The 12,772-nt window shown below is 39.5% G+C and overlaps 1 protein-coding gene across 2 annotated transcripts; it reads right to left on the reverse strand.

Annotated features, from left to right (window-relative positions):
- Nucleotides 1-7,708: 7,708 nt before the first annotated feature.
- Nucleotides 7,709-11,847, reverse strand: LOC147884056 (transcription factor GTE4-like). 2 transcript variants are annotated; one of them, XR_015543654.1, is made up of 6 exons: nt 11,583-11,847; nt 9,494-11,283; nt 9,326-9,371; nt 9,033-9,176; nt 8,693-8,871; nt 7,709-8,064 (listed from the first exon to the last, which is right to left on the reverse strand). XR_015543654.1 is itself a non-coding variant. In XM_087398466.1 (5 exons), the coding sequence occupies exons 2-5, from the start codon at nt 11,018-11,020 to the stop codon at nt 8,810-8,812; spliced, it is 1,779 nt and encodes a 592-aa protein (XP_087254592.1). In that variant the 5' UTR covers nt 11,021-11,283; nt 11,583-11,847; the 3' UTR covers nt 8,075-8,809. The 2 variants fall into 2 exon arrangements, 1 of the variants encoding a protein (XP_087254592.1); XM_087398466.1 differs by lacking the exon at nt 7,709-8,064 and having other exon boundaries at nt 8,075-8,871.
- Between the last annotated feature and the right edge of the window lie 925 nt (nt 11,848-12,772).

The following is a 12,772-nucleotide window of genomic DNA, read 5'->3' on the forward strand; positions in this document are numbered from 1 at the left end:
CATGATGGGTGGTGAAAAAAGGCAAACTGCACCCTAACCTTGCAAAACACATGCAAGTTTGATGAGATACCTCAATGAGTGTCTTTTGATCATATTGCATGATGGTTGTGAAAAACAACGATTTAGAATGCTTTTCGACCATGAAAATTGGCACGATTCTTTACATGGCCTTAAAGTGGGTGATATTGAGTCCCATGCAAAGTATCATCCCAATCAAAGGCTTGCATGTCCAAAATGAGACACTAGATGCGTGCTTTTTAACACTTGTGCATGATGGGTCATGAAAAACAAGAAAAAATGTGTCCCCGACCATGCAAATGAAATCCAATGGGCATGATTATTTTCATAGGCCTTGAACTGAATCAGATTTAGGCCCACAAAAAGTAGTATCTCTATTAGATACCCACACATCTGCATGAGACACCCTGATGCTTGCTTTTTGACCCTTGTGCATGATGGGTGGTGAAAACCAAGGAGAAATTCACCCCCTATATTTGATGGGCATGATACTTTGCATGGGATTAAATTGGGTGAGATTAAGATCCATGAATATTATGGTTTCCATTAGAAACAACGTAACATCTAATTGAGGTATGTAACATTGGTACCCATTTTAAGATTCCCTCAAAAATTCATTAAAATTATAACTTTTTCAAAAAAAGGTCATACTTTGCATAGTGAATTTTTCAAAACTTTTAAAATTCTATCAATTTTGGTACAAAATGCCCGCAAATTAATAAGGACCTCGACTACAAAACACAATATCAATGTATTTAGAAAAATCAAGAAGCCTGTAATTTTTTTCCTTTCTTTGACCTTTTCTTTTCAATATAAAAACTAATTTCATTGCTGCGTGTAGTAACCTAACCTTATCAAAATTCTTAAGTTGAACTTTGTAGTATCACATAAAGTACTGAAAGAATAAAAAAATATCATCAAATTAATGGAAAAAACTAAACGCCTCCTTCCTTCAAAACATTCAATGCATATGGATTCTCAAATGTCTTAAGAACACTTGTCTATTGAAACAATTCAAAATCACAAAACTGTCAATATAATTCCATAGCTGGAGTCTACTCAATTCTCCCATATGTGTCATCTACATCATCTTCATAACCATCCCCAACAACAAATTAATGGGAAAAACTAAATGTTCAAAACATTCAAAGCATATGGATTCTAAAATGTCACATCGGCTTTCCAAAGCCACGGATTTCTCTAAAATTTTGTTTGTTCGACATGATACCTACAAAAGACATAAACAATGTCAAAATATTTATGATATCAGGTTGAGAATATCTCAAGTTGAGAAATAAAACAAGGTTGATGGTTTCTAAAAACACTTTGAGCTTCTAACATAGACATTCTTCATGGAAAAGGATCTCAACATGCTTATTATTGAAACATGATTTTGGCTGGCTTCATAGATAGAGATATTGCTATACCATTAGGTCAAGAGAGCCCAGGAAGAAGGGTGCTTCCAAGGATACGATGATCCAACCAATGTTAAGGAAGTAGACTTGGCGCTAGAAGAGGAGACCCACAACCAGTATACATAGTAGATGACCTCACCCTCAACAAGTAGCATGCCTTAATTTCCCTCCTCTGAGAGTACAAGGACTGCATGGCCTGGAAGTAGACAAACGTGAAAAGTACTATTTCCCTTAGATTTCATTTGCATGGTTAGAGACACATTTTTCCTTGTTTTTTCACCTTTTGTCTATTTGTATATGGAGCCTGATCCTTTTTCAAAGGTTGTTTTTAGCTGTACTTTGGACCCAAGCATTGTTTTTACCCACTTTATGAAGGGTGGGGCAACACACTAACACTAAGGGGTTGCAAGAGGGATTGACAATAGCTATTGGCCTCCCTTGGTGAGGATTCAGTCGGGACAGTGCCCCCGAAGCCAAAAATACTTGAAAATTGGCGTATGAGTTGTGTGGTCCAAAATTTTTAAAAAGGCATGTTGCTCACATTGTATAAGAGCAATGGATATACTGCTTGTATCTTATATCTTCTTGCTAGTCAGATATGAAAAATGCAAGACTAGTTGTTTCTCCACGGATGTAGCCCACAATAGGTGAATCATGTACATCAGTATCGGTATCTCTCTCTCTTCCATTCTATGCGATTTTTTTATTGTATATTTTACACATTCTTCTTCTCGCATTATTGCTCCATGATCGGGTTGCTCCTAACACTATCATGCATAAGGGTTAAAAATATGCATCTGGGTTCTCGTTTGAATATGTGAATCTTTGATGGAGAAGATACTTTAAACCACCATCAATCTATCCCACTTTGAGGCCCATGAAAAATATCATATCCATTGGATATCATTTGCATAGTCAAGGATGCATTTTTATTTCTTTTCACCATTCGTCATGTACAAGGGTAAAAACGCTTCCATCGGGGTGTGTCTCATTCCACGTGCAAGTTTTTGATGAGAATGATCCTTTGAGAGGTTCTTAATACCACCCAATTTAAGTCTCAAGCAAAGTATTATCCTTTCTAGTATCATTTGCATGCATGGGGTTGCATTTTTCCTTGTCTTTTACCACTCATCATCATACATAAGGGTCAAAAAACATGCATCAAGGTGCCTCATTCAGACATGCAAGTATCTGATGGGAATAATAGTTTGCAAGGACTTTAATATCACCCACTTTAAGGCCTATGAAAAGTATCATGCCCATCGTATATCATTTGCATGGTCAGGGACATATATTTTCTTATTTCTTCACCACCCATCATACACAAGGGTTAAAAAACATGCATTTAGTATCATTTGCATGGCAACAATACTTTTTGTGGGCCCTGATCTCATCCAATTCAAATGCAAATTAAATTATTTTTCCCATTAGATACCATTTGCATGCCAAGGATGCATTTTTCCTTGTTATTCACATCACCACCTGTCATGCAAAAGGGTCAAAAAGCACACATCAAGATGCCTCATTCGGATGTGCGAGTCTCCGATGGACATGATACTTTGCATGATCATTAATCTCACCCATCTTAGGGACCTTGTAAATTATTTCTCCCATTGGATATATTTTACATGGTCAAGGATGTATTTTTCCTTGTTTTTCACCACTCGTCATGTACAAGGGTCAAAAAACACACATCGGGATGCCCCATTCGGACGTGCAAGTCTCTGATGGACATGATACTTTTCCTGAGCCTTATTCTCATCTTTATTATGTCCATGTAAAGTATTTTTTCCATCAGATATTTTTTACATGGTCAAGGATGAATTCTTCTTGTTTTTCACGACGCATCACGCACAAGGGTCAAAAAACACGCATTGGGGTACATCATTCGAACATGCGAGTCTTTAATGGAAACAAGGTAAAGAGAGTGGGAGAGAAGAAAGGAGTCTCACTTGCAGCTTTCTCACATACACAATGGGGGAATATACACAAAGGTGGAGGCTGAAAACAGTTTTCCTCTTCTTAGTTGTGAAAGCCAAAAGAACTTTGAGTACAAAAGAATAGGTGAACCCTATATGTGGGTCTCAAACCAAACTCAGCTAACTAAGGTGGCATACTAATTGAGCCACTAACTAGAGTACATAAAGATAGCTGTCATCCAGCTATTATTCATGGGCGGTGTACCAACCGCATCTATAGCTAACAAGTCGGTGACATAAATGCACAACAGTCACCCTGGCATATCACGAGTGGAGCTCAATATCTCAACAAACAATACCATGTAAAAGTCTCAAAATCGCCCTACTTAAGGCTTGTAAAAAGTATCATGCCAATTGAATATTGTTTGCATCGAGAGGCATGCATTTTTTCTTTGTTTTTTACCACCCGTCATGCACAAGTCTCAAAAAACTTGCATTAGGGTGCCTTACTCGGATGTGAGAGTTTGCAATGGGGATGATACTTTGGATGGAACTCATTATCATCCACTTTAAGGCATGTGCAAAGTATTTTGCCCATTGTATATCATTTGCACGGTCGGGGATGCATTTTTCCTTGTTTTTTCATGGCCTATGATGCACAAAGGGTCAAAAAACATGCATCGATGTGTCTCATTCTGACATGCAAGCCTCCAATGGGCATGGCAATTTATAGGGGGAAAATACCAACCACTTTAACATCATCAAAGGTGTCATTTGAGAGCCAACATGTGGCACCTCATCCTCTCAGAGACCGGTTTCTTCCATTACTTCCAATAGGGTAAGGTATTCCTCATCCTCAATCCTGATTGGATCAACCGAAGCGAGGTGTGGCTTGGTTGCTGCCTCATCTGGATTATAGGTGGAGGATGGATATGCACGAGTCGCATATGATGATAAGATGACCTCGCTATCAACTAGCTCCTCAGCTAGGTTAATAGTATGCTCCTCGGGCTCCAAGTCTAGGTTAGGGATTATCACAACAGGAAGGAGAGCTCTCAAGTGAGACTCAAGATGGAATGGGGGTGATGATGCATTTTTCCTTGTTTTTCACCACCCGACATACACGTGTTGGGGTGCCTCATTTAGACATGTGAGTCTTCAATTGGGATGGAACGTTGCAAAGGTCTCCATATCATATAATTATAGTCTTGTGCAAAGTACCATGCCCATCAATCATCATTTCCATGGTCGGGGCTGCATTTACCTTGTTTTCATCTTTTGGAAATGATGACCAAAATTGCCATATATTGTTACAATTTTTACGTCTAAAATGGCAACCAAAAGTGCCATATTTTTCCACCATTTTTATGTATGAAATGGCAACTAAAAGCGCCATATAGTTTTGCAATTTTTACATAAAAAGTGCCATATAGTTTTGCAAGTATGAAATGGCACTACATTTGAGATCAAATATTAAAGGAATGGCAAACATATACCATAAAAGTTGCCATTTATTTTGTTTGAAATGGCAAAAGGTGACATAAAAGATGCCATTTATTATATTTGAAATGGCAAAAGATGACATAAAAATCACCATTTTTCACGTTAAAGTGGCAATAATTTAATATACAAGTGTTTATTATGTTACAAATGGCAGCAAATGGAAACATAGTTGACATTCCCTATGTCATAGACATAAAAATTTTGCAAATTAAGATCTTTCTAATTGCAAAGATTTGATATGAACATACTATTTTCTTATGTTGCAAATTGCAAAAAGTGACATAATGCTAACTTCAAGTAGCTTTGAAAAATAGAAAAAATCAACAAAAGTGAAGTATATGGAGAGGTGCAAGAACAAGAAAAAAGGGTGGCTAATGCTCAATGTCTATGCATTGGAGAATTACCTAAAGATTGGCATGAAGGTAGCCTGGTAAAAAGAATTGATAATATTATAGCAACAACCCCTTAGATTGAATGGGACTTAAAGGATATAACCATTGTGGCTCCTATTGGGACACAAGCTAACATGGTACTCAATGACAATAAAGCAAGAATCAAGATTCTCATGCAAAAGAATAAGTTGAGAGGCACCAAGGTATGTATCTCAGAGGAGCTCACCCCGATTCAGCTCCAAATGAAGTCCATAGAATTGAACAAAGTAAAGGACACTCGCAAAGAAGGGAAATGGGGTGTCTACAAAGATGGAAAAGCACTTATCAAAGATTTTAAATCCAAACCCAAGGACTCTCAGTCTTCATTGATGCAATACAGGCTGACTATCTCACCTAATATAATGTAGTTTATCTATAATAACTTTGGAAGTGGTTATATGCACTCCCAAGAGACACTCAGTCTATAATTGATGTTTGGTGTTTACCCTTTTGATGTGTGTGCTTTGTCTCATAGTCCCACTAGGGCTTCTAAAGATGTTAATATATCTTTCTTTCTCCCAATCTCTCTCTATCTTCCTTCCCCTCACTACTTTTTTCTCTCTCTTCCTCTCCCTCTACTCCTTTCCCTCCTATCTCTCTCCTCCACGTCCCTTACCTTCTTCCCCATTTTCCCATCTTTGGCCCTTCACCAAATCATGTTCGCTACATTGGTATCAAAGCTCCGCTCTCTTGCATCTTTACATCCGTTTCCCCTCACCCTTCATCTTGCATCTGCACCATTTCATCTACTTGAAAAAACGACAACCACCTGCAACTTGGTGCAAGTGTCGCCCTACTAGCTTCCCTAAATTTGATTCATTTTAACTCCTCAACCCTTCTTAAGTACAACCTTGCTTCATCCTTACAACCCTTCTTGGTATTTCAAGAATTGTGCACCTTGGAATGGCCACCCTTACACCCTTCCCTTTTGAAATCATGGACATTGTTTTTCTGTTACTTGGGTCAGGCTTGCCACAAGCAAAATCCTAGCAACAATCTCTAAAGAAAGGGTTTCATACAATGTTTTCAAGCTCAATTACGAAGGATCCCTTTTCAACTCATTCATTTGCCATCCAATCAATTAAGGGCTCTGCAATTCTACAAAACAAATATCCTCTTTCATTGTGCAAAATGAGAGACACAAAATCATATTGCAAATTATGCATCATCACAACTAAGCAAATCATAAGTTACACCTAGCAAAGTAATGATGAAACTTCAAATAATACTCTTATTCTAGTTTGTGAATTTTGATAGCAAAAACTAATGTGAAAGATCATACACGGTAGGCCATGGAATATGGAAATCAACAACATCCAAGCAATTGTCTCCTCTTATATACCTATCAAATTTAGATCTTCAAAATAACTATGGTGATAGTCTTTTGGAGTTAACCCTCTCCATGGCTACCAAGCATGGGAGACGAGCTAAGCCAAGCACATAGAGATGAAGGAATGCAAGAATACAAGCATGCTACTTGGAGAATTTTGCTCCCTTGTTCACAAGGAAAAATGGCACCTAAAGCAAATTAGCTTTGAATGATATATGCTAGCTAAGGCGACCATGAAGACATTTCAAGTCGTAAGACAATGCCTCTAGAAAAGGTCCCATGATTTGCACATAACAAATAAAAAGATAAATCACTTCTTAGATGTCTGAAATTGTTATGTGGACAATCAAGAGCTTGAAAATTAAGAAGAATTCCAATGTCTCAAAATTAAAACCAAATTTAGGGTTAGTTTGCTCAATCAGCCAGTTATGCAGCTTGATAGGTATCTGAAAGTACTACATTGAACGTCAAGCTAGGTTTTAGAATGTATTAGATGACATTTAATGTCAAAAAAAAAGATACCCACATATCTTAATGGGTCCTCTCTCTCTCTCTCTCTCTCTCTCTCTCTCTCACACACACACACACACATGCAAAACCACAATGGGCACTCACAAAAGCATCAAAGCCCGAAGCCTCCTCAAGCACTTGGTGGGTCCACACGTAGTTAGCAGGTAGAAGCTGTTTTTAAGGGCATGTTTGCAATATGCGAGAAGTTTGGAAATGTGTCCCCATTAAAAACTCACCTGCAAGAAGTGCTAATGAAAGACTAAAGTCCCAAAGTCCATTATAATATATCCATCTACAAGCCTATATCTTCCAGCAACTGCAAATCAAAGACAGTAATTCTTCTACCTGATACGTCAAATGAACAATCCATCAAGGTAATATATAACACAGTAGAGTTTAGACAGAGAACTATTGATTGATCAACGTACCCAAAACGATCATGCAGGTAGCTAGTCACGAGACAAATTTTTAGTTTGCGAAAACATATTCAATTTTCCAGTTAGACCAAACCATTTAATTTGACATATAGGTAAGCTGATCTCCTGAGCATGCAATCCATCAGGGTAATATATAACACAGTAGAGTTTAGACAGAACTATTGATTGATCAACATACCCAAAACGATCATGCAGGTAGCTAGTCACAAGACAAATTTTTAGTTTGCAAAACATATTCAATTTTCCAGTTAGACCAAACCATTTAATTTGACATATAGGTAAGCTGATCTCCTGAGCATGCAATGGGTTTGCCTCGCCCCTTTTGCCCAATACGCAAATTGAGCAAATACTATCTAGTACCTGCCTCTCTAGTATTGATTACTCAACGTCGCATCTGTTTGGGAAAAATATTAATCTTCAAGTCTCCTCACAATAAATTCCAAATTTGTATGAATGACCAGACCCATGACTCAGAAAGCTGCCATTATATCTGCAATGCAACTGCAACAGAAACATGTAAGTGCGCCACTCAAACTTACATCAAAGGTCCCTACGCTGAGTCCGCACTTCAAATCAAACAAACAAAGAAGGGAGGGAAAACCACTATATAGACTAGAATATATCGAATCTTACAAATTTGAATGTTTCATAAAACAAAAAAAAGAGAGAGGAAAAGAAGCAGGTTTGTAAGAGACATAAATCAAAACTAAGAGTGGAAGAGAAAAATGAAAATTAAAAAAACCTTAGTAAGCAAAGCTAGGCTTACATTCTCATCAGTAGCCAAGGATCAGCTGTCATCTAGGTTTCAAAAGATTCCACAATCTCTTAAGTAAACTCAGTGCTTACTAACCTATGAAATCCCAAAATTGAATGACAGCAAAAAGGAGATCAAATGCAATGGAAATCAAGAGCGAGAGGAAAAACCAAATCCAAATGTGTCACACAATGACCCACCACTTAGACTTCACTTGGAGCTTGCATTGAAAACACTCAATTTTGAGCCGAAATAAAAAAATGTCATCTCCATACTTAAAACCAGAATCAGAGAAATTAACATCTGTACAAAACGACTAGACTTTGTGAAAACACATTAGACCTAAACCTGCACGCAGTATAACAGCCCACCTACCATGAATGTCATACTTTCCCATGGATATACCCATACTTAGGCAAATCCTAAATGGCATCTGTTGGCAACAAGATACATAGAAAGTTGCAGGCGCCTCTGCAATTGTATCGCCTCATGTCAGCACATTAGATTATCATCTGCGTCACTTTCACTAGCTGAAGAGCTTCCAGAATCCGAATCTGCAACAAGGTTCACCAAGAAGGAAAATGAATTTTTAAAAACTAAACTTACTAGAACTGAAAACAGTAAGTTGATGCTAAAAATAAAAGACAGTGCACAAAATAAGGTTGAATCCATAGACCATAACACAGAAAGCTTCTGCCCAATTATAGCCACTGACCACCAGATGATCCTGAGTCGGTGCTTGAACTGCCTGAACTAACCGATCTGCTTCCATTGCCAGTGTGTTTATGGACCACAATTCCAGGAGGACTCAAGTGGGGTACGTCATCTACAATGTCTATATCTTCTTCACAAAGTTCACCTGAAACAATAAGAGCTTTTCAACTTCCTTAGTAGTCTTTCGCATGAGATAGAGGCTAACAAGGGTAGAATTCCTGCAAAAAGACAAGTATTTCAGAAAGTAGGGTTTTTTATAAGTCATTTCACTTTTCAAAGGATGAGAGCATATACCCTTCTGTTTCTTGTTTGAGTTCTGAGCTATGTTGTTTCCGTCAGGCTGTAATATGAAAAGACACAATATGAATCAGTCATACAGAGTCCACTGATCTAGGCAAATTTCGAAAACATCATTCTATACAAATCACCTAAGAACAACTAGGCAACACTTTCTCTGCTTACCTGGCCTTTCTGTCCCTCTGCCTTTTTGCTCTTCTCAACAGTCTTGAGGCAGTTTTTGATGTAGCGATCTAGTTCCCAGAGTGTCTCATTGTCAAATGAATCTATTTCAACCTCTATCTCATCATCCTTTTGACTCATATTAGGATTTCTTTCCTTCATCAAGTTCAAGGCATAATCCAGCATGTGGGAAGGAACTAGCGACAAACTGTGACTTAACTGTGCCTTTTCTTGAAAGGTCATTTGCCTTTTTGGCTTACCCTTGGCTTGAGGTTTGGTTGCAGACTTGGGTTTGGCTGGAGCTTTAGGTTTAGCTGGAGGCTTTGGTTTACACAGGGCTTTAGGTTTAGCCACCGCAGAGTTATTGCTGAGTGTCTTCTTCTTGCTAGATTTAGGCTGAGACTGATCAATAACTTCCTCAATCTCTACCAAAGCACGAGGAGCTTCCGATAGCTGATATAAAGGTTTATTCAAGACCTCTAACTCACCTTCACCATCTGTCTTCTCCAGCTTTTCATTGATGACTTTCCAGTTTTCTTCGAACAAATGCTTCAGGTCATCTGCCATTTGGTGTACATCATTCCCAGGTGGGTTGTAAGTCATAGCATTATTAAACGTTAACCTCACATCCTTAGCAAAATCTAGGGGTGTGTTATACTCTTTCCTATCAAGCTTAGCCTTGATAGTCCCAAGGTCCATAGGTTCCTTTATAACCAAGTGATAATCAGGCAGGCCTAGCTTTGCTGCATCAACAGGATGGTTGAAGACCCATCCATCTTTATGGCCCATTAACTTTTGAAGTATACTTTTACATTGTACCAGCAATTCGAAATTCTGTTTACTCTGCATTTCTACTGGCTTACGCTTAGGATCCTTCCCATCCACCCTTGGGGCTTTCCGCTTGCTACAAATGGCAGGCTTGAGCGTTGAGTTCAAAGGGGAGGAAATCTTTTCCTTCCCTATAACAAAATCAGAGCTGTGGTACGTCTGATTTGCTTTGGGTGTGCGTTTATGGTGAGAGAGGTCAGCTTCACTTGCGGTACTATCACTTGCTCTGAAAGATCGCTGCTTGAGTAGCCCAGCATCGCGTTGACTTAATCCAGGAGAAGCTAAGATCAACTGAGACGTAACCTCCTTACCGCTAGAACTTCTGACATCATTTCCAGAAAATTGGGCGTCGCTGAGCGTTGGGTACACGCCTGTTGACTGAGATTGCCTTTTAAGTTGCATTTCTCTTGCTTCAAGCTTTAACGATAAACCCTGCACTTTATTCAGCTCCTCCCTGAGCATTTTCCTGAGCTCCCTTCGCTGCTGTTTCGTCATATTTGCAGTAGGTATCGTCATGACTGCCTTGACAGCACAAAAAGAAACTCCCGTCAGCAATTCTGGCGTGAAACCTTGTTCAACTCTCCATTTTGCCTTCCAAGCTTCTGTGTTCAGGCTCATTGACCTGCGATTCAAACTTGAGGAATCATCAGAGGCAACCTCAAGGATGGGGCTGACAAATTCCTTTGAAGTTTTCATGGACATACACTTGCTTCACTGGATGCTGCCCTGTTTGAACAAACATTTGAACCATCCAATGCTACCTGCTCCCAATACTGTTCCGTTGAATGAATGCTAGGCTAAAAAGCTTCATATAGGCATCGGATGACTGTAAATTCAGGGGAGCATAAGCGAAGCAAAAGGAAGCAATTCTTCCCCGACAGACGAATGCACAAACTGCGAGGCGATCTGCCAAATTGTTCACAAGCACACGGGTGCCTTAAGCAACAGACCACTCCTTTGTGTCACTGCAGGACAAAAGACAAAGTGCAGCTCAGAGAATCCACTTGGTTCGACGACGGGGTGCTTGACACGACTTGTGCGCGGCTAAACAATTCTACAAACTCCGTGCGCTCCAACTAAGTTATTTTCGAGTTACGACAGCAATACACTGAGAGAAGTGATGAAAGCGTTTGCTCATGAACAGGACGAGGGAATTCCAGGCAAAAAAGAAAGTAAGGGGAAAGGGCAGAAGAAGCAAGTCCATGCAAAATTTTGCAAAGCCGGGAAAGGAAAGAGCAACAGAAAAGGAAAAGGATGGACTCACCTTGAAAGAGTGGAGGAGAAGGTGATGATTCTTCGGCCAAGGCTAACGATGATCCCGTTTCGCCTACAAAATTGGATAAAATCTCAAAGGCCAACAAAACAGTCTTCAATCCTTTCCAGCTTGGTTACTGAATGGGGAGAGAGATCAAGGAGGGGAGGGGGGGGGGGGGGGAGGATGAGGATGGAGAGTGGGAAGCCATCGCCATAGCCAATAAACAGAGCAACAGAAACAGAGAGACAGAGAAAAGCTTGCAAAGCTCAACAACAAAAAGAAAAGAAAAGAAAGAAAGAAAGAAGATGATGACGAAGACCATGACTTCTTTCTTCTCAATAATGCTTCCTTTTTTTTGGCCCCTTCTCTGCCGTCCGATCCCTCCCTCCCCCCCATCTAACGGCTCTCTTCCTTCTCCCTCCCTCCGCCGTCCGATCCCTCATCCACGACTCTCACCCCCCCCTCTCGTTCCCCTCGTTTTTGAAGCCCCCCCCGCCCCAAGTGCTAGTGTATTTTGCACCAGCTAAATCTGGGAAACCCCGACTAAAATTTTGGTGTGCCTTTAAAATCCCAGCTGAGATTTTGAATATTTTAGTTTAAAGACCGGTAAATGCGTATGTTTTGAGACTAAAAAACCGGCTGACTTGGAGATTGTCCCTTAATTAGATTGGTTGGGAAAAAGTTTTTTTTCTAGCACTGGGCCCCTGCCGGGCCCCCCCCCTTTCTTGAATCCAAAATTTTGACATTTTGAAACTCTCGAAGCCCTCTTCCCGGAGCACCCACGTGAGAAACTCGGGTTTGCGTTGCTCATTGAACACTTGCGTGCGCAAATCGAGGTCTGTGTGTTCGCAAAAACCCTGGGTAAAAACTCGAGGTTTAATGTCGAGTGCATTGGAAATTTTAACCTTTGAATTTTTGACAACTGAAGGTTTTAAAACCTCTGAATTTCAAGGCATTTCAGTCATATTTTTTGCTTAAAACCCTGCAAGTTTCAATAAAAGCCTTCAACATTTTGAACTTGAAGATTTTTCACATTTGTGAAGAAAAATGTTTTATGTGAACATTGCTTGGAAGTTCAGAGACTCCAATCATTCGGGTAGTATAAGCTATGGAGATAGGTGAAAGGTCTTCTTAAGATAGGCCTAGGTCCCGGACTTCTTCATTTCTTATCAACATTCAAATATGAGTGCAACATAGGT

Source organism: Dipteris shenzhenensis, chromosome 27 (genome assembly GCF_047967505.1).
Source record: "Dipteris shenzhenensis isolate YYH24624 ecotype China chromosome 27, Dip_SZ_1.0, whole genome shotgun sequence".
Lineage (NCBI taxonomy): Eukaryota > Viridiplantae > Streptophyta > Polypodiopsida > Gleicheniales > Dipteridaceae > Dipteris > Dipteris shenzhenensis.